Source organism: Typopeltis vanoorti, chromosome 4 (genome assembly GCF_054136105.1).
Source record: "Typopeltis vanoorti isolate ZY-2024b chromosome 4, IOZ_Tvanoo_1.0, whole genome shotgun sequence".
Taxonomy (NCBI): Eukaryota; Metazoa; Arthropoda; class Arachnida; order Uropygi; family Thelyphonidae; genus Typopeltis; species Typopeltis vanoorti.
The window spans coordinates 13,158,776-13,182,533 of NC_143552.1; the positions used below are offsets into that span (position 1 = coordinate 13,158,776).

The following is a 23,758-nucleotide window of genomic DNA, read 5'->3' on the forward strand; positions in this document are numbered from 1 at the left end:
ATGGCTTTGTGAAGGGTCAGTCATGCCTTAGTAATTTATAACTTTTTACAATAGAGTAACAGCTGAATTGGATAAAGGAAATGATTTTGCATGATGATTTTGCAAAGGCATTTGATAGAATACCACATGGAACTCTGTTACGCAATTGAAACAAATGGGGATGGACATGACACTGGTTAAGTGGATAAGAGGGTGGCTGCTGGACAGATATCAAAAAGTGGTATATGGAGAGGTAGAAACAGGTGACTAGTGGCATGCCACAAAGTGCAATGCTATTGCTGTTTAATCTGTACATAAATCATATAGGAAATAATCTGATAAGAAATATTCAGTTTCTTCTGATGATGTGAAATTAGATAGAGTAATAGTTAATCAAGGTGATATGGAGAGCTTGCAGGACGATTTAAATAGGCTGTCAGTATGGGCAAAAGATTTAGTTTCAGTTTAATGTGGAGAAATATAAAGTTGTGCATTTTGTTTTGGGATAAACAGATTACAAGTTATGTATCATATCGATGGCACTGTACTCCAGAAAAGATGAAGCTAGAGATTTATATGGGGGGGGGGGGGACAGAGAGTAAAAGTTTAGAGGACATATTGCTAAGGTTGTCCATAAGATTATTTGACTATTGAAGAACATATTAACATGTAGAGAAAGGGGAGTTATTCCTCTTTATAGAGTATTAATGTGCCCATATCTGGATTAATGTGCTTAAGACTGGTCCTCTGGGTTTCTTGGGGATGAAGAAGCTGTGGAGAGGATTCAGAGGCAAGTAATCAATATGGTGAGTGAGCCTGTGGAATTATTATTATATGGGCACCTTCACAAAGTCCGAACACTCATTGCAGGAGACACTATCCACACACTCTACCGTACCTTTCCTTGAACCCATTAACTGACTCTGACAACCCATTCCACTCATTCACAACTTTCCAAGAAAAAAAATCTAGTCCTCGCACACACTCTACCAACCACACCTTTATTCAACTTCCAGGGATGACCCCTTGTTTTTGTCCCTCTTGCAGAGTGCTGAAATATTTCCCTTCAAGCTATCCTATAAAACCCTTTAAGCAACCTAAATGTTTCTATTATATCCCCTCTTTTTCTCCTATCAACCAACTTTTGCAATCCACACACTTTCAATCTATCCTCATAAGGAACATTCCACTCACTATCTCAGTCGCTTGCCTCTGAATCCTCTCCACTGCTTCTTCATCTCCAAGAATGTTCCCTGTTGTCAGTTGCAAGTGCTTGAAGTATATGAAAATATTACTTCTGCATTACAAGTATCCAAAAGGTGTCACATTATTATTAAAATTCTCTTGATTAGAGATAGTTGTTGGAAGTTTTTCCACTTGGTTATACTATATATTAAAAATGCCAAGAAATTATATTCTTGGTTTAATCCTTTATCCAAGTGTAAGCAAACAGTGTTTGCACCTGAAGTATTTTCAGGACAGGGCAACTCGTATGTAGAAGCTCATGACTTCACAAGCTTCATTCCTACTTCACTACTAAGATAGAAAAACAAATACTTTTTATATATCTAAATGCAACGTTCCTGTAGCCTCCTGCTAAATATACCACTTGTTACAACTTTGCTGATAAATATATGAACTATCTATATATGTCCTAACTTCCTTTGTCACTATTTTTTTTTTTTATTACATTCTCTAGAAGAACAGGCAAACGAAATGTACCTGATGCTGGATCTTACTTTACTTAATGTAATATACATTTGTTATATTATCTGTAGAATGGTCCTTACTCTTCTTTCTTTCTTCCTCCTTCTCCCCACTGCTATTAGAGTATTTGAGGACTAGAGATGAATCTTTCCTACTTTACTATTTTCTTTTGTCTCATGCAGTGGAAGTCTGCTTTCTTTCTCTCTCTCTCTCTCAGATATTTGCCTTACCTAGTAGACTAAAGACAGGAGAAGAGATGAGTGCAACCTGTCTATATCTACCTATATCACACTATGGAGACAGTCTTATACCATTCTATGCTGGCTCAGTCGTCACACGGACAAATAAGGACTGTGCCACCTTTTGGGACTATCAGGGATGTTAGTAGAAAGTCTGCTACTGGTAGTATACAGATCGACAAAGAGAACTCTTTTCAGCTCAGGAGAAGTTTGATGGTTGGTACTTGGAATATCAGAACACTTCTTAAAAGTGGCCAATTGGTCTGTTAGGACTATCTGGGATCAGATGGCCACAGGCAGGAGAACTGGTTACAGATGAAGGAAATCTTTTGCTTTCTTCAGGAATGGGAAGAACAGAGAGTTGGTTTTTTTTATTCATAAAAAAGATATATGATGGATTTTATATATAAACGCCTCTGTAGCGCAATTGGAAGAATGGTACATTGCGCCCTTTGATTGGAAAAGGCATAAGTTCGATTCTCGTCGCGATGGGAGGAATCTTTATCTGGACGATTTCAATCGAAGGTGAGTTAGCCGATCTCATAAGGAGGTAGCAGGGTTTTTTCTCCTGGAAACTTGGGTTTTTCATCCCGCATACAGACAAATCGGCCCTTCAGAACACACGCAATTTACAGACAAAAAATACTAGTTGTGGTATTCGTGGAGGTAGATGGCGTTGATTGTAGTAGAGGTTTGGTGTAGTGGTTGAGACAGTTGTAGGTGTCCTCCCGCGATGAGTCTTCGGACTCCTTGGAGGTGTCATAATAATAATAATTTTAAACCTATAAATAGCAGAATTGCTGTTGTCAAACTGAAAGGAAAACCAATAAATGTATCAATAATACAGGTCTATGCACTTACATCATACAATGAAGAGTATTATTATTCAGATCTCCATGGAGTCAAGAAACTCATCGTGGGAGGTCCTTAGGAAACACGGCCTATCATACCACTCCTTGAACTCTGACGATTCTTGCTCTCACCACTCTCTCAGGCAATGCATTCCATATTTCTCCTTTGTCTGGCTAGGTGTTTGGTTGGGTAAAGAAGCAGAACATCCAGAATGAAGCCTACATCTGTTTTTGTTGGAGGTTTGGATGATAACAGGATTTTTTTTGTAGAAAACATGGCTGTAGCAATGCTTTACATTCTAATCAGGATGATGAACGTATTCACAATATACTTCTGACACAAGATGGTAACCTTTTGTTTACTCCTCGTCTTTATACTACCGAGACACAGAGTGCTTCACTCTATATAGAAAATTATCCATTGCTTCCCATTTGTGGAGTAAGAATGTTAGTTTTCACTACTCCTGCAAGTTTTGCTGAATGGGATTCAGATCACACCTATGAATGGACAGTTGATGTCTACCCTAAAGGTGTGTGGTTTAAGAAATTTTATCTTATTTTATGGCAAGGTACTCTTCAGATGTCAGAATCTGTTTCAAAAAACTGTGTATTTACCATTAACTCAAAAGGATACATATGACATTGCTAGAGTCTCAGTGGAAATTCTTATATGTTGTAAACAGGATGGCTTGGATCACATACAAAGAGTTGTAAAAATAGTTTTTTCTGAAGAAGAACATATGTTAAACAAATATAAATGATTTAATTCCTTATGATGAGCTTAATGACCTAAGAGGCAAATCTCCATATTTAGTGAGTCCAAATTTGGATGTTTTCAAGCTACATATTGTTATCACGCCCTTTTGTTCCATGTAAAATAAGAGTGCATTGTATGCTATTATGTAGTCGTTTTAAAGAATGGTAATTTGTGCCTTTTACAAATAATGTTTTGTTGTTTTTTTATGAATTTAAGATATGAATGTATAGCTATATATTATTCACATTTAAACATTTATCTCATCTTTCAAAAAAAAAAAAAAAATGTGATTACAATGATGTTGATTATTGTTCTTAGTGTTGTTTCCTCCAGAAGCAGTTTGGATTATAGATATTATGTAATTAGAATGAATTTAGATTTATGTTATAAGCATAGTTACTATTTATGACATAAGGGTCAGTAAGTGTGCTTCTGTAATTTTTGTATATAAGTATTAATTAAAGGATTATCTGTTTTTATTGTGCATTATTTTCAAGCCAAAATAGATAAGATGCCCCTTAAAAGTATTTATTTAATTATTATATATTTTTATTCATTTTGTAAACGGATTGTTCAAGTAAAATGCTCTTAGTATTCCCCCCGCCCCACAATCTTTAAAGATTTAATTATCAAAATGAATTACAGAATTCCTTTCTGTGTCTTTTATACATGAATTGTGCAGGGAACATGCAAATAGTTTTATTTGCTTTTGATAGCATCCACAGATCCTTATGTCTTTTTTTTTTTTTTTAATTACAATAGTCTGTTCTTTCATCTACATATTTGTGAATGTAGATTTTACACCATCATACAGGTGCACTGGAATGATAACAATCATTGTGGAGAAGTGCAAATTGCGTTTTACAGTACACTGCTGATGAATGTATTGTGCATTTAAAATGTATCAGATTTCATCTAAGGATGATTTCCTTAGATTCTATAATCTTCCTTTCCAATTCGTCACGGCAATGGAAAATGTTGTTAGATTTTTCCCAAAGGACTGTATGGCTATGGTTTTCTTCATCAGAATTGGCCAAAAAACAGAACATGGCTAGATAAAGCACTGGCACGTGTTCTCTTGTAAGCAATGTCTCTCTTGTGCTCCTCAATGCGTAACTCGATTGACTTATCTGTTTGGCCAAAGTAAGGAATGTCACAGTCACACTAGATCTGATAAACACCAGGATATATAAGATTATGATGACTAGGTTTTGGATGGTTTACTAGAGAACAGATTTTTGGAAGAGGAGTAAATAAAGTTCTTATGTTGAATTTTTTAAGAACCTTCGCTAATTTGGAGAAACAGAGCTTATATATGGTATAGAGATATTACCTTATATTATTCATCTCTTCATTACGGAGACCAGGAGGATTAAATAGGAATTTTTTTATTAATTTTTTGAGAATATCCATTTAGTCAAAAAGTAGATCTAAGAAAATAGATTTCTTTATGAAGTTCAATCGGGTCATCAAGAAGAGAGCGAGCTTTATGTCCCAAAGTAGAAATTATTCCAAATTTCTGAGGAGGATAATGATAGGATTGACTATGGAGATATCTGTTGGTGTGGGTAGGTTTCCTATAGATTGAGATTTTTAGTTTTTCTGAAGAATGGGTCAGTTTGACGTCTAAAAAAGGAAGGGAACCATTAGCTTCAAACTCAGCCATAAATTTAACACTTGGGTGTTGACCATTTAGATGTTCAAGGAATTTCAGGAGAGATTCACGGCCATGGCTCCAAATTAGGAAAATGTTGTCAACATATCATTTCCAAATTCTTGGTTTCAAGGGATAGGAAGAGATAGCTTTAACTTCCAAATCTTCAAGATAAATATTGGCAAGTATAGGAGATAAAGGATTACCCATAGCAAGACCATGATTTTGTTTATAGATGGTATCCTGAAATTTAAAGTATCCTGACTTGATGCAATGAGTAAGTAAGATCTTTTTATCCTTGAGTAGTACCAGAATTTCGTCTGCAGGAACATTTGTGAACAAGGAGACTATGTCAAAGCTAGCCATGATTTCATCTTCCTTGACAATAATATCTTTAATATATGACACAAAATCTGCAGCGTTATTAATAAAAGACGGTGACTTGCCAGAAAAACATTTGAGAGATTTTGCCAGATATTTGGAAAGGTTGTATGTTGGAGAGTCAATATCTTCAACGATAGGACGAAGTGGGGTATTTTCCTTGTGAATTTTGGGGACTCCATATAAATGTGGAATAAGTGAATGGAGTGAGCAAAGAGAAAGGCAAATGTATCTGGACAGTTCAGAGGTAGTTTTCAGTAAGTTGTTGGTCTGGTTTTGGAGTTCACGAGCAGGATCTCTCTCTCAAGGATTGAGCAAGTGTCACTCTGTAACAATTCGAACATCTTATTTTTATAATCTTCAAAGTTAAGAACAACTGTGACATTACCTTTATCTGCAGGAAGAATAATTATATTTTTGTTATTTCATAACCTCTTAAGAGCCTGTCGTCCTGATGAAGAGATGTTGTCTGTAGGGGGTTTTGCATTGTTGATGATAAAAATGGATTCAATAAGGAGTAGTTTTTCTTCTTGGGAAGGGAGAAAGGAGGTAGCTTTTTCTATCTTAGTAAGTAGTAATTCTTTTGGGATAGATCTGGGAGATGGAATAAAATTTAATCCTTTACAGGATACTTTTTTCTGCATCTGAAAGATTATAAGTTGATTTATTAATCACAACTTTGTCAGGATGGATGCGAGATTTTGAGAAATTCAAATTATTTTGTTCCTTTTTCAGGGCTTCCAATTTTTTAATAAGTTTCAATTTATTGTCATTTTGAATTTTGGTTGCTTGAGATTCACTACTCATTCTAATGAGATACCAACTGTCACTATCTAGAGATTCTTTTAAGTTTTTGAAATAATGCGCTACTTTTAGCCCGTTCCGTTGTAATGTTTACTTTAGAGAATATAAACTTAGGAAACACAGCATGGAATTTACAGCGTTTTAGGAACACTAACCTGTTGATGTTCAGGCCTATCTTCTTCAGTGTTTTCTGGAATTCTCAAAACCTCACATCCATCCTGACTGTTGCTGACAGTGTTGCCAACCAGAAAAGACAAAATATCACTATGAGTCTGTCAAAATTCCTCTACACTATGCTGCAATAATGTTTCCCTGTCAATCACTGAAAAATAACAATTACAGGAAACTCCAAACCTCCCCGTCGCTTTAATCACACGTTTATAATCAGGCAACTGTTGATATTGACTTTATATATACATTCAAAACTGTAAATATTTGTTGAATAATAACACAATAATGTAGGCATAATTACCATAAAGGGAGAAAAGTCACAAAACAGAAAAATGTTCTGGGTCCAGGCCCCGGCTGAATTTAACCACTGCGGGCATCAATGAGATGGATGGATGGTGTCTGGAGTGACTGATCTTCGGAGAGTTGAGGCCTCCAGAAAAGCAAACAGGACTACATGGCAAAGCCTGGTGTGGCACATCACTGAGCATTGGAGTAACCATACAGCATTTGTAGATGCCCAGTGAACATATAGTAATGGAACTTTTCATGTGTGAGCCATACGCTAAATAAATAAGCAGTTCGGTGTGGTCTGCATTGAATGCAGCTCCAGCGCTGAGTATACTAGCCACTACTAATACTGGCCCTAGCCCACAACGAGTATTGCAAAATACAACTATCTACAAAATGAATTATATAAAATACTATCGAGTGGTATTGTAAATATATAAAAATTTAAGAATGGCAATAATAAAACAGGAACTTTAATTTTATACTGGAGGGACTGCAGCCCTGCGGTCCTTATGGATGAGCCGCCACTGATTACTAATACTCTATCTTCATAAGCCATCAAGAAAGTGGACATGGACTTCACCTAGTGGATCTATGCCCAATTTAATTGATTATACACTTTTATATGTTTATATGTTGTTCAGACAACATATAAAACACCAGTTAACCTTTCTAAGACTAGATTTTTTACCAGGAGCTAATACTGGTGGTGATCATAACATGGTCATTGCTTGAATCTAAAATTAAAACAAATAAAATGTAACCAAAAACAAAGAAAAAGATATTGTGTTGAGAAGTTGGAATTGCCTCATATCAGAAAACAATACAAATCCCGCATAACTAATTCCTTGAATACCTTCCTAGAAGAATTCATTAGTATTGAAATGAATACAAACTATTTTCCACAGCTATTTTAGAAGCAGCTGATATCATAATAGGAAAATCTGGCAGGATGATCAAACCCTGGATAACAAAGGCATTTTACAACTATGTGATCAAAGGAGAACCTCAAAATCCACTATAAATAAGGGTAATGATAGCAGGAAAAAATAAAGAATTCAACAAAATAATAAGAAAAATTAAAATAGCTAAAACCAAATGGATTCTGAATGAATGTGAAACTACATAGAAACAACCCTAGAAGTGCTTTCCAAATGATAAAGAGATTAACAAAACCCCTTTACCAACATAAATTGGTCAAACTGAAGATGAAAATGGCAAACTTTTTACTGGAAAGGATGAAATCTTGCAGTATTGGCATGATTACTCAGTTAACCTTTTCTGAAAAAACAGTAGCCTTAATTAATAATCAAAAATTTGGAGGCATAATACAAATGACATTTGATGGAAGAGATTTCCCTATTTTAAGAGAAGTAGAAGCAGCAATTTATTCTTTGAAGATGGGAAAATCACCAGGCATAGATGGTGATTTTGATGAAGATGCTGAAAGCAGGGGGAAAACCTATCATAGATGCCTTGCTCAAAATTTGCCAAGATGTGTGGAATAATGAATCACGGCCTAACACATTGGTGGGCCTCTGTCCTGATTCCTATTCCTAAAAAAGGGAATAGTACAAAATGTAGCAAATATAGAAATATTAGTCATCCAAGCAAAATTTTCCTAAAAATCTTACTTTCTAGAATTGAAAGGTAAATAGAAAATTTACTTTCACTGTAAGAACATTAAAGATGTCAAGAACAGTTATCTTGTCAGCAATGTCTGAACAATATTTCCAATAAGTAGAACAGGGTCATAAATCCAAAACGTTCCTATCCATGAATAAGTATGAAGGCAGCAGCAATTTGTTAAGTGAGGAATTAAAGCAATCTTGCATTTCAGCAGTTGCACCTGTAAAATAAGCATCCTTTTTTAGGATCTGCTCTGCTAATTCTGGAAAGAAAATGGACTAGGAAAAAGGTGATCTAAAATTAATCCACTTAATTCTTGTTGAGACAGGTACATTCTGTGGTACTCACTAATCTGCAATCAACAATTCAGTGACTTTACAACTTAAAAATTACTCTGACTTGAAAGCCTGACAGATTTTGACATCAGGGAAATGCAAGAGGTTTCTAGCTTCCCTTTTAGAAAATCACTGCAATGTAGAGCTTTATTATTGTTATTTGTTTTTATGTAAATCCTATTAATCCTCGTGGAGGGTGGTTGAGCCGTGGAATGCATTGCCTGATGGAGTGGTGGGAGCGAGAACGGTCAGTGACTTTAAAGAGTGGTATGATAAACTTTGTGTTTCTCAGGGGGGGACCTCCCCTCGATGAGTCTTGACAGACTTTATGTCTTAGGAAGGACCTCCCTCGATGAGTCTTTTGACTCCTTGGAGGCCTGAATAATAATAATAATACAGTGGGTGAGTAAAGAGTTGGATAATCTGACAATATTGTTCTAAAGACCAAACATGGTACTTTCTCAAGCCACTTAAGTCTCCAAATAAAAGTGGCTTGAAAAAATATTTATTACCTAAAGACATTTACAAACAGCAGGATTCAAATCCAATCTATTAAATGGAAAGAAGAAATTCTGTCCACTCACTGAGCAAACCAAAGTGGACAATGAGGATCTCTTGTTTTGGAAGTGGAGTGCTTGTTTACAATTTACGGCCAAAGTAAGCTATGAGACCAGTGCATTATGTCTGTAAATTGCATATGTTTTCTTCTCATCGGTTTGCTTGTTTTGTAGGATGAAAACTCACATTTCTGGGAGGAACATCCCTACCACCTCCACAGGGGAACTGCCTATAACTGATAAAGGTTCTTCACATCCTTGAAGGAATTTGAACACAGGTCTTCCAACAACCAAAGGGCATTGTCAATATCAAATAAGCTATGGAGGATCCTTTTGGAAATGGAGACGAGGAGAATTAAAATACGGAGGCTGTTCAATAAGTTGACTATATTTATACAGAAAACAGATTACCTTTAATCGTCATCATTTACATGGTCTTTTTCGAAGTAACTACCGATGAGACGCGATGCATTTGTCCCAACGTTGCATCCACTTCTTAAACACATGTGAAAGTCCGTTTTTTCAGAGTTCTTTCAAAACTGCCTCCGCAGCTTTTACGCATGCTTTGTTGCTTTTGAAATGGCGGCCTCTTAGTAGTTTCTTGAGCTGAGGAAACAGCCAGAAATCGCACGGTGCGAGATCAGGACTGTATGGAGGGTGCAGTTGGATATCTATGTTGTTCTGCAAAACGTCCACTACACCACCAGCAATATGTGGCCTTGCATTATCGTGGTGCAATAAGAAGCCATTATTCAGCAATGGACACTTCCTTTTGACGTGCTGTACCATTGTCCGTAAAACATCCGCATAGTATGAATCATTTACAGTATTCCCGGGTTCTACAGCGTGTTGGTAAACAATGCCTTCGTAGTCAAAAAACATTATGGTCGTAACTTTACCAGCCGATTTTACAGTTTTTGCTTTCTTGGCAGTAGGTGAAGACGGATGCTTCCATTCACTGCTTTGTTGTTAATTGTAGGGTCATAGTGATACAACCAAGCTTCATCTGCTGTAATGATGTGTTTTAAGAAGTTGTCGCCTTCTTGTTCCAGTCTTTCTTTCCATTCTGTGCACACATCCACTCAATGCTGCACTTGCTCCGGTGTCAAGAGTTTGGGAATCCATCGGGCGCAAACACGTTTCAGTCCCTAATGTTCAGCCATGATTGAGTGAACACTTCCCACAGAAATATTCAGAGCAACATGCAGCTGGCGTACTGTAATTCTGCGATCCTTCTTGATGATAATCGCTGCTGTGTGGATCACTGTCTCTGTGATGGACGTTGAAGATCTTCCCTCACGTTCAAGATCTTCCACATTTTGCCTTCCTTCCTTAAAAGTTTTATGCCAGTGAAAAACACATGCCCTTGACATTGCTTCATCGTGGAAAGCTTCGTGTATCATGTTAAAAGTGTCCAATGCCGATTTTTGCAAACGCACACAAATTTAATCACATGACGCTGTTCCAAGGACGCTTCTATTTCGACAACTGGTCGCGGCTCGTAGGCACGCTGAAACAAGCTTGCATTTAGTCACTTGACACATCAGCCCGTATACGCCACCTATCAGCCTCTTTTGTTAATACAGACAGAAGCATTTCTTTATTCCACAGAAATTAATATTGTGATGAGTGGTTTCGCGACAGTAAAATTAGTCTTATTACTTATTGAACAGCCTTCGTATATTCACAAGATTGGTTTCTATAGAATCATAGATGTACCACAGAAAAAAATTAATGTATTATACAGATATGCTTATGTACTGTAAGAAATATTTGTGTAATAAATTAATTTTACTGTAGTACACGTGATTCTATAGTTACGGATACTTCATAGGTCTCATTATACAAGGGGGGGGGGATTTGTTTTGCTATCAAAAATGAAAGATTAGCAAGCATCTTATAAACTTGCAAATGAACAAGAATCAGTAATTATCAGCATCAATGTCTAATCCTGAATGTTTATGATAACTTCATAGCAGAAGAGTTTTTTTTTTTTTTTCTCCCCAAATTTGACATTATAATGTGTAAGATTCCAAGACAAGTTCACTCTCCATGGTGACTGACTTCCAGAGTTAGGCATAACTCAACACTCTGGCAGGGAATTGGCAAGCATTGGGAAATTAAATTCAAATGAAATTTTGTTAATGAAATAAGCAAAAACATCAGGACATTTTTTTTTCCCTGAAAGAAATTGATTAAGAAATCTTAACACCAAATTCTCTACACTTGCAAATGTAATGATGTCCTTTTCACAAGAGAAATGGCCATTTTTTATGATTAATGGACTGACCATCTTATTTATTCCCACATGTTCATGAAGATTATTCCTAAAAGAGGTGAGGAAGAATGAGGTGGAAGGAATCCAATTTGAAACTCTGAAAAAAAAAATACATCCCAAAACACAACATTTCAAGTCAAGTCTCAAAAAAAAAAAATCCCAATGAGCTTCTACACATGTTGAGTAGCAGTGGTAGGCGATGAAGTTTGCCATTCCTGTTACTTGTGAATATCAAGACTGGTTTTGGAAATAATAGAAATTTAGCTTCTCAATAAAAAATGGAAAATATTTCATGAATATCTAAATGATGCTAAATTATTCTGCAGAGAGAGAAAAAAAAAAAGAAAAAGTACATCAAGAAATGAAAGCAAAAGATAAGAATCAGCAATGGTTACTGCAATTTTAAAAGGGAATGCAAAACCTTGCAGATTGTTTTGAAAACTCTTCAAGTTAATGAAGATATTCTTCAAGATAATGAATTGTTAATGAACATTACTCAATATTCTCCAATAGGAATGATCACAGTGTTCATTACTTCTTTTGGCTGAAGATGAACGTGGTTCACTTCCAGTATATATTCTGTCATAGCCAAGTAATTGGCTTCAGAGAAACTGAATTAAAGGACAGTAAATTCTACCCACTTCTCTAAGATGAAAAGCATTTTAACAGGAAACCTCAACCTACAATTGAAAAAAAAAATTAGTAAAGACATTGATATGGAGCATTGCACTGTATGGATGTGAAACCTAGATTCTAGGCAGAGAAGATGTAAGAAGATTGGAGGGTTTTGAAATTTGGTGCAGGCGCTGCATGAACAAAATAAAATGGACAGAAAAAAAAAAAAATCAAACAAACAAGTCCTGAGAGAGATAAACGAAACAAGAACTCTAATTAAATCGATCAAAATTAGAAGGGATAGGTGGTTTGGACATATACTTTGGCATGATGGACTTGTGAAAAGAATAACTGAAGGCAAAATAGAGGGAAAAAGAAGAAGAGGCAGACCAAGGAAAAGTTTTCTTGACCAAGTCAAAGACAGCATGGGTTTGAAGAGTTACCAGGAGGTTAAGAAGAAAGCCAATGACAGAGTGGAATGGAGGAAATTGCTGCTGAGCTACCAGTCCCAAGACTGATGCAACTGATGATGATGAATTCTAGCCTAAAATAAGTTTAGTTTAATCCTTTATCCAAGTGTAGGCAAACAAAGCTTGCACCTGAAAATATCTTTAGGACTGAGGCAAGGTTGTACATCTGTTGGCAACTCATAGCAAACGTGGACCAAGCTTTCATCACTCCTTGTCTTAGTATCTCCCAAACTTATTATAGTCTAACCAAGTGAAAAATAAACTTCCAACATCTTTCTCTAAATCCAAAGTAATTTAATAATAAGGTGATACACCCTTTGGCAACTCGTATAAGTAAATATGACCTCTCTATTGCTTCTGCCTTAGTATCACCACTTCTGGGCCTGCCTCCCACTGACAAGACCATTAATCATCTCAAAGGGCCACTACCCAAACCGGTCTGGGTAGTGGCCCTTCCCTTAATGCATAGCATTATACATGTCTGCAAGGAGATGTGCTTTGCATTATGGGAGATATTAAGACAAGGAGTGATGAGAGCTTGGTCCACCTTTGCTACGAGTTGCAAACAGATATACCACCTTGCCTCAGTCCTGAAGATATTTTCAGGCACAAACTTTGTTTACCTACACTTGGATAAAGGATTAAACTAAACTTATTATAGTCAAACCAAGCGGAAAATAAACTTCCAACATATAGCCTAACATGTTTTTTTTATTTTTTTATTTATTTTTAATGCAAATCCCACTCACAACAGGTTGTATACCCACTATACATTAGTACCATAGGTGATTAAGGGTTAACCACTCTGGCAAACTCTGTTCCAACAGGGCTTCCAGAATATACTGAACTTTTCAAGCCACTTCAGGTCTCTTCTTCTAGAAACTGATAGTTCCATCACTGCATATCATTTTAAAGTATGTCTCTCAAAACAAAATGAGCATATCATTTTTGTGTGTGTGGAACCTATTTAGAAAGATTCAAAAATTTTGCTGGGGCCCTAATGAAAAGACTTACTCCTAACATGTGCTGCAGTAGTAGTCATTTGCAACTCCAATTGTCCAGTTTATTACAAGACCTGCATGAACTTTACGAGAAATGCTTAGAGCATCTTGTATTCAAATATCTTTTATAAAAACAGAAAACAAAATAATTTTGTGATATTTATATTGTAATAAAATATCACAAAATCACTTTTTTACTGTTTTTATATCCTTATTATATATACTTCTACAACAAGTAAAAGTTACAACTTTCCTAACATTTTGCCCTAATTTTTTTTAAATAAATGCTAAGAAAACAACTAAACCATATATTGATCCATATATTCTCATTCAACATTCATTTAAGAAGAACAAAAATATTTTCCTTCCTTCCCCCTTTATATTGTATATTGGCACTGTCTTGTGATTTACTCGTTGTCTATATGTCAGAAATTTATAATCCAAGTTTTTATTCAAGGGCTTGCAAATCAGTTAATACTTGAAAAAATATCAAAGTCACAGATTGGGGTGGTGGGGGTGTACTTGTTCATATGGATTAAGAATATCTGGTTCAAAACAAACTATTATTATTATTACCCAAGACCTCATGGAGTCAAAGACTCATCTGGGAGGTCCAGCTCATCATACCGTGCTTTGAACACATTCAAACTCCCTACAGACACCACACACTCAGGCAGGACATTCCAATCATTTACAACTCTGCATGAAAATAAACTTGCCTCTGACTCCCCTACTCACAACTTCTTTATACAGTTTCCAGGGATGACCTCTGGTTCTCCCCCGATCTCCCACTATTTTCTGTAGAACTTCTCCAGCATTGATCCTATAACAACCCCTTACCAACTTGTAGGTTTCTATCATATTTCCTCTCTTCCTCCTGTCCACCAGACTCTGTAAATTGCATCTCCTCAATATTTCCTCATACTCAACATTCCAGAGGTCAGAAACTACCTTAGTCAGTCGCCTTTGGGCCCTTTCCAACTTCTCTTCATCCTTTTGAAAACCAGGTGACCAAATCTGGGCACAATAGTCCATGTATGGCCTAATCAAAGCCTTATACAATGGAACAAGAATCTCCCTACTTCTACACGTCAGTGTCCTCCACATCATTCCCAGAAGCCTTTGTGTTGTCTTCACAATTTTGGCTATGTGTCCCCTAAATTTCAGATCCTTATCCACTATCACCCCCAGATCTCTTATTTCTTCCACCTCCAACAATGTATCCTCACCAAGCATAAATTCTGCAACCCATCTTTGTTTTCCAAATTTTAAAACCTTACATTTTGCAACATTGAACTCGCATCCCCATTTCCATGGCCAATCACTCAATTTATTCAAGTCTTCCTGCAAGGTCACAACATCCTCACTACTCTTCATGGTTCATCCCAACTTTGCATCATCTGCAAACAACTGAATATCTCCATCCAAATCTTCACCTATATCATTAACATACAAGTTAAACAGTAATGGTTCTAAAACAGATCCCTGAGGCACTCTGCTAGTGACTTTCCTTTTCCTCGACATCGCTTCCCCCATACTTATCAGGCAGGCAATCTCCAATCCAATGCACCAATCTAATATCCAACCCCATCTGCTCCAATTGGGCTATCAATTTATCATGAGGTACTTTATCAAAAGCCTTTGCGAAATCCAAGTATATCACTGTGTATCATTCTCCTCTGTCCAAATCCCTTTAGCAAATCCATGCTGTCCATCACAGATGATATCATTGTTGTCAACCCAACTCTGGATCCTAGTTCTCACAAGCTTCTCCAACAACTTAACCACAACACCTGACACGCTCGAGTTCGATCACCTCCTTTATGAAGTGGCACAATCTTGCCCTTCTTCCACTCCTTAGGGACTTGACCGAGATTCTTGCACTTGTATTTTTTTTAACACAAGTGCAAGACTCATTAAAAAAATATGTCAAGACAGGTGTCAACTCCCTGGCACATTCCTTCAGAATACGTGGCGATATATTATCAAGTCCCACAGCCTTATTAACATCTAGTTTACTCAACTCTCCATACACTTCTTGCTCACTTACAGTCAGTCTCTCCTCACCATCATCTACTGCTCTCAATCTCTCCATGAAGTCACATTTACAAGATTGAAAGACCTGCATGAACTGCTCATTAAGTATCTCCACCACACATTCTGCAACAGCTGTCTTTATATCATTTTTTCTCCAATCAATGTCATCCTTCCATAATCATTCTTTCTTTTGCTGGCTACATATCAAAAGAACTCCTTAGGATTCTTTTTGGCTTCATTAGCTAACTGCTGTTCATACCTCTCTTTAGCTACCCTCATCAACCAAATCACCCTCCTTGCCTGGTCTTTGTAGACCTCATGGAATTGGTTATTTCCATTTTGCTTATGTTGCCTCCACAATGCCCTCTTCTCTGTATCACATGCTTAATCTCTTTATTCATCCATCTCACACCTACTTTATTTAACCTTCTCACCCTTGGAATATATTTAGACATTGCATCTACTAGATAGTTTTTGAAAATCCCCCAAGCTGCATTGATCCCTTTTCCAGATAACACCTCATTCCATATTACACCCACAAGCTGTCTCCTGAGCTATTCATAACCCCACCCCCTTGTAGTTCCACATATACCCTTTTCTCACAGAGGTCCTCACACTGCTGGCAACCACCCAGGTAATCACCTCATGGTCACTCTCACCAATTGGTGGATGATTTGACACCTCATTTATAATTACATCTTCTGATAAGATGACCAAATCCAAGACCCTCAATCCTCACGTGCCCTCTGTTACATACTGTCTGAGGTAGTTATCCCTCAAAAACTCAAGAAACTCATTTTCTTTACTTCTAGTTGCTATCTCATCATTCCAGGCTATATTGCCATAATTAAAATCACCCATAATGATCACCCTTTTCTTATTTGCTTGGCTAATTTGATTATACATTTCATTATTACCACTTATCTCACAAAATTTTATTTACTTAATATAGTATACTAACATAATATCAACAGATTGCACATGGAAGCCTGTTGCATAAATTGGAACAAATGAGGATGGACATGAAGCTGGTGATTTGGATAAAAGAGTGGTGGCTAATGGAGAGATGAGTCTGGGACTGAGCAGGTGACTAGTGGAATACTGCAGGACTCAGTACTTGCTACTCTGCAGTTTAATTAAACTGCAGAGGACCAAGTACATCAGTGATATAAGAAATAATTTAAGGGAAAATATTCAGTTGTTTGCTGATGATGCAAAGCTGAGAAGGATGAAGATGATATGATCATGCAAAATGACTTAAACAGGACTGGCAGTGTGGGCAAAGGTGAATAACTGCCCGTTTGCTGTTGCCAAGTATAAAGTCATGCACTTTAGAATGAAGAGACTAAAGGCTATGTACTATGCTGATGGAACAATTGCATGAAATGGACGAGACCAAGAATTTTTTTTGGGGGGGGGGGGGGGGGGGGAAGCAGTAAATAGGAAGTTGAAGTTCAAATGGAATATTATAAATTGGCATAGGATAAGGTGGTTATTATATGAAAGATGATTTTTTTTTCTTCTGCAAACAGGGTCTTTTTCATGAATTTTTTCGTCTAGTCTGGTTAAAAGATCGGAATAATATTCCCCAGTTACTGTTTTACCCTTTTCAAGATAATTAATAAACAAAATGCCTTTAGCATCCCAAAACACCAATGTCATGACCATTCCTGCTGATGGAACCGACTTTGTCTTCTTTGGCTGAACTAGCTTCTGTCCACTGTTTTGACTGCTGTTTGGATTCTGGTGTGTAATGGTGAATCTCATCCATAGTAATAAATCGACACACAAAATCACTTTTATTCTTGTTAAAGTGCTCCAAGCACTGTTCAGAGATTTTCATGTGGGTGCATTTTTGATCTGCTGTGAGCAAGCACGGCACCCATCTTGCACAAAGCTTTTTCATTTGCAATTCTTCATGTAAAATATATCCAACATGTTCTTTTGAAATGCCTATAGTCACAGCAATTTCACGCACTTCGATTCGCCGGTCAATGATTTCTGATGTTGTTACACTTTTTGGCTTCTTGAAGATCATCTTCAAGGCTGGTATGGCAGTGTTTAAACTCGGCAGCCCATTTCTTAATTGTGGAAAATGAAGGAGAAGAATGCCCATAAACTTTTATGAACCTCAAATGAATTTCTTTTGGCATTAAACCTTCTTTTGCAAAGAATTTTATAACTGCACAATACTCAATTTTATCCATTTCAAGGGATACAGAAAACACTTTGGTTTCTGACAGCTGTATAAAAAAAAAAAAAACTACTTGATAGAATGACTTGCAATTTCACATGGATGTTTATGACAGATGCACCAAATTAGAAAAAGAAATCTTGCTGATAGTGTTGCCATTTATGGTCGAAGCCAAGAACTTTTCAGACCACCCACGTGTGATCATCAAGCAGAAATAATCAAATTTTGGACATATTATGTGAGCAAATGACAGACTGGAGAAGTTGATGATGCTTGCTAAAGTTGACAGAAGCAGGAGAAGAGGAAGACCAAGAATTAGATGGGTGGATGGAGTTAAAGAAGCAACTGGAAATTCTGAAAGATATGGCCAGGAACAGATCTGAATAGGGAACATACGTTCGTAGAATCACCAGGAGTAGGAAATGACTTGATGGAAAATAAGTTCAAATAGAATATTACAAATTCGCACTCATCAGATTACATGGCTAGTGAAGAATACACTGGTAAGCAAGGATAAGGTGGTTATTATTCCCCTTTTTAAGGCTTTAAAAAGGGGAATTAAGGGAAATAAAAAGGGGAATGTTTAAGGCTTTAAACACCTTAGAAGAAAGAGGAATAATTAGCTGCACTTCTAAACTTCTCGGCACGGAATTGGTTGCCGACTCCATGCAGATGAAGTTGTGAGAATCCAGCAGCAAGGCTGTGGAATGCTTCCCAATAGAATGAAGATCTCATGGTTTCAAAACTAGCTTACAGGTTGAAAGTTTATTTTTCACTTGGTTAGACTATAATAAATTTAGTTTAATCCTTTATCCAAGTGTGAGCAAACAAAGTTTGCACCTGAAAATATCTTCAGGACTGAATATGGTGTTGTACTACCTTACTGGGGTAAGGTAGTAACAACACCGGGCAACTTGTAGCAAAGGTGGACCAAGCTAACAACCCTCCTAACCCAGTATCTCCCATAATGCAAAACACATCTCCTTGCAGATATGTATAATGTTATGCATTACGGGATTGGCCATTACCCAGACTAGTTTCGACCTTTATTGAGGTCTCTTCAGTGGGAGCCAGGCCCAGAGGTGGAGATACCAGGCAGAAGCAATAGCAAGGTCATCTTTACCTATAGGAGTTGCCAAAAGGTACGCCACCTTTTTTTATTAAATTACTCTGGATTTAGAGAAAGAGTAGTACAACACCATATTCAGTCCTGAAGATACTTGCAGGTGCAAACTTTGTTTGCTCACACTTGGATAAAGGATTAAACTAAATTTATTATAGTCTCACCAAGTAAAAAATAAACTTTCAACATCTTTCTCTAAATCCAGAGTAATTTAATAAAAAAGGTGGCACACCTTTTGGCAACTCATATAGGTAAAGATGACCATGCTATTGCTTCTGCCTGGTATCTCCACCTCTGAGCCTGGCTCCCACTGAAGAGACCTCAATAAAGGTCGAATGGTAGTGGTCAATCACTTAATGCAAAACATTATACATATCTGCAAGGAGATGTGTTTTGCATTATGGGAGATACTGGGATAGGAGTGTTGTTAGCTTGGTCCGCCTTTGCTACGAGTTGCCCGGTGTTGTACTACCTTACCCCAGTAAGGTAGTACAACACCATATTCAGTCCTGAAGATATTTTCAGGTGCAAACTTTGTTTACTCACACTTGGATAAAGGATTAAAGTAAATTTATTATAGCTTTCAGGTTAATAAGAGGAGAGATGACAGAAGCATATAAGTTATTAAAGAGGTTTTATAGGTCTAACTTTTTTTTGAGTACACAGCAGGAAGAAAGAGAACACGGGATCTTCACCAGAAATTGTATAAGATAATAAGCAAGGGTCTTATGATTAGATTTTTTGCTTGGAGGGTGGTGAACGGGTTGCTAGAAATGGTTGTACGTGCATCAGTGAATGAGTTTAAGGAGAGTTATGATAATTGCTGTGTGAAAAATAGAGTGGGTCTCACATGATGAGACTGCCTTGGAATAATATAATTATAACAATGAGAAATTATTTTCTAAATATGTCCCAGTAACAGACCGTCGAAAAATAAGATTCCCCCTCCCGAACTATCCATAATAATAATAACATTGCTTTCTTAGATGTTCTACAGACTGACTACTGTAATTTACTATAATATAGCGAAATATGCGAGCTGTAAAAAAAAAAAAAAAAAAAGAAGAGCTGTATTACTTTTAAAAGAAAACAGTTATCGACAAAATATTACGCTATGCATGTATGTTATCCTTCTAGATAGAGAACATAAGCAGATTTAGACAGTTAACCAAGTTTCAAGCCGATACCGTAATACGTAAATGACTATGCATATTACAACGTAATAATTTAAAATAAATTAAAAAAGTAAAAAATAAACGCTTGGGTATGCTATCCATGAAATATGACCTAAACTTGTTCTCATTTTACTGAACAAAATACTAAGATGTCAATATTTAAGCCAAATATTTTAAAACATTACTGCATGTTTCATATTGTAATATTTACAAGCAAATCATGAACAATATAAAATTATGTTAGAATAATAATAGTGCTTGAAAGTTAAAAAAAAAGAAAAAAAATACAAATCCCATATAATCATTTAATGAATACCTTAATTATGGTTAAAAATAAACCATGGTTACAAAAAAAAAAAAGTAATAAATTTTGCCATAAAAATAATAACAATAATAATAATAAAACACAAAATATACTGTATATAAATTTGTTATTTCCTCATGGTGTGAAACCGGTAGCAGCTTCCATTTTTTATCTAGAAAAATTACATGTGATGTTAGCAAATCTCCAGTACTTACCATTCATACAAATAATCCGGTTTTGTAAGATTTGCTTTTAATCGCTAATTCTCTAATAGTTCAAATAATGTGCACCAGAATCATTGAAGTTCTTACATGTACTGACAGACAATTACACATACGCACATATATATTTGTATACTATATGCATATACATATATAGATATTTGTATATATAATCAATTATATAAATAATCCTCTACTGTCAAAATAAGACACAACTATCACTCCAGTCAGTCGCACACAAAACATAATCATCAACTTTTCAATCACGAGGGACTTTCACGCCTTGTTTCCAAACAAACATCAAGAAAGTACCACCCCTTCCGAATTCTGTAGTTTTTTAACACTGTACGTGCAGCGCCACCACTATATATATATATATATATATATATATATATATATATATATATATATATATATATATATATATATATATATATATATATATATATATATATATATATATATATATATATATATATATATATATATATATATATTGATATAAAAATTAATTTAAATATATATATATATATATATATATATATATATATATATATATATATTGATATAAAAATTAATTTAAATAATTCTATACCAAGAAAGAAAAGTTTAATGTTAAGATACGACTAGTTTCGTTGAAATTCAACTTCTTCAGGTATCACAGGCAAAGAATTACATAAAAAATAACAGAGACATGATAAAATACATTAACAGATCTAGAATAAAACACAGAAGTACATTTAAAAACAGCAAGGCGTGCTTGAGTTCCACCTGAAGTTGACTAGGTGCGTGAGCTTACACGACTGCCCCAGTATTGGACAGTGGCAATGTATGTATCAGAAATATTGTAGCTAAGGCTGTTATTAATATGAGATGAATCAAGCGATATTTCTCAAGATTCAATTATTCTTCTTTCAAGTTCATCATAGCATACATGGATATTAGAAGTTTGTGACCAGTCTACGAGGAGTTGACGGCCTTCATCCGAGTTGATAGAGAAGAGAACGTGGCTAGAGAGAGCGCAGGCAAAGGTTCTGTTGTAGGAAATGTCTCATTGGTGTTCTTTCATGCGTAAAAGGATGGATTTAGCTGTCTGGCCGTAGTATGGTTTGCCACCACAATCACACAAAATCTTGTAGACTCCTGGATACTGAGTAGGAAGATGTTTCATTTTAGCTCTACTTAGTATGGAGCGAAGTTTAGGAAACGTAGTGAAGCAATTCCTAATGTTGAATTCATGAAGCATTTTGGCTAGTTTGGGGGAGATAGAACTGATGTATGGTAACGAAATAAAAGCTCTTGGTGGAGAAGAATCTTCAAAAGTAGTTGAGCGGTGGACAGAGAGAAATTTATTAATCTTTTTAAGAGAGAATCCATTGTTAACAAAAGACTTTCTAAGAAAATTGAGTTCATATTCAATTTCTGTTTCATCTGTTAATAAAGATCTGGCTCGATGTGCCAGAGGTGAAATAATACCAAACTTTTGTGGAGGGTAGTGATGGGAAGAAGCATTAAGGTATCTGTCTGTGTGAGTGGGTTTTCTAAAAATGGAAATTCGGATATTTTCTACGCATCTTGTAAGTTTTAAGTCCAGAAAGGAAAGAGAGTCGTCGGATTCCAGTTCACAGGTGAAATTGATTTTATGATGAAACTTGTTGAGGTGGTCCAGAAAAAAGTTGAGGTTGTTGACACCATGTTCCCAGATGAGAAATACATCGTCAATATAACGATACCATACTTTAGGTTTAAGAGTCGAGGAATTAATTGCTTTTTCTTCAAAATCCTTAAGAAATATGTCAGCAAGAATCGGAGAGAGCGGACTGTCCATAGCTAAACCTGAGTTTTGTTTATAAATTTTGTTAACCTATTTGAAGTATCCTGAGTTCACACAGTGAGAATATAAGGAAAAAAATTCTTGGATAGTTTCTTCTGGAGAAGGTTTAGAATTTCTTGAGTAGGTACATTCGTGAAGAGGGAAACAATATCGAAACTTGCCATTAAATCTGATGTGTTGAGTTTGATGTCTTTTATTTTGGAGACAAAATCAGCTGAATTTTTTACATGAGAAAAGAAAGTACCACAAAGGTTTTTTTAAAACGGAAGCGAGGAATTTTGTAAGGTTGTAAGTAAGGGAGTTTATGTCCTTAACGATAGGTCTCAGTGGAGAGTTGAATTTATGGATCTTAGGGAGTCAATATAACCTAGGGATTAGAGGATGAATCGACCTAAGGGAAAGACAGATGTTTCTTGGTACCTCTGAGGTGGTTTTCAGTAAATTGTTAGTCCTATTGTGCAGTTCTTTTGTAGGATCACTATTTAGATCAGAGTAAGTGTCAGTGTTTAGTAGTTCCAAAATTTTGTTATGGTAATTCGATCTATTTAAGATGACAGTGGCATTCCCTTTGTCTGCAGGGAGAATAATGATGTCATTATTGTGTCTCAAACTTTTAATAGCTGACCATAAATAACCATAAATTAAATATACAGTATCCCCAAGTTAAAAAATTAATTACATCTATATCTCCTCTAGAGATTCTTATTAAAAATAAAAACATCTTGCAGCAACTTCTATTGGTAAAGTTGATAAGGCTCTGTATTACTAAAACCTTGGTATGGGAATCAGGAATCAGCTTCAATCTTCTGGCAGTGGATTAGTTTTGTTAGGCGCGTCGTTGGTCAGTTTTGGAATTGTGGTGCGTTTTATTCCATTATGTGTCTTGTAGATCATGTAATTTTTGGTTCAGTGCTGTTGCCAAAACAGTACAAAGTCCTGTAGCCGTGCCAGGAAGACTACAACTGCACGGCAAGCTGTTTTTTTTCTTCACATTGATAATCATGGAAAAACAGATAAATGAGGCAATATTCGAAGAGGTATATAAATAATTTATAAGATAGGTGAACTACTTAACAACAGTTGGCCGGGAAAAGTGAAATTGTACGACACGTTTCCCCCGGAAAGTGTCACAAACGTTGTCGTAGAAGATCAAT

The 23,758-nt window shown here is 36.0% G+C and overlaps 1 protein-coding gene across 2 annotated transcripts in view; it reads right to left on the bottom strand.

The window, feature by feature from the left end:
* LOC150107113 (TBC1 domain family member 12-like) overlaps nucleotides 1-21,055 on the bottom strand; it is a 223,581-nt gene extending 202,526 nt beyond the window's left edge. For both annotated transcript variants that reach the window (XM_090391005.1, XM_090391004.1), the window contains exon 1: nucleotides 20,765-21,055. In XM_090391005.1, the coding sequence (XP_090247131.1) occupies nucleotides 20,765-20,771 (7 nt within the window). In that variant the 5' untranslated portion in view covers nucleotides 20,772-21,055. The remainder of the gene's footprint in view (nucleotides 1-20,764) is intronic.
* Between the last annotated feature and the right edge of the window lie 2,703 nt (nucleotides 21,056-23,758).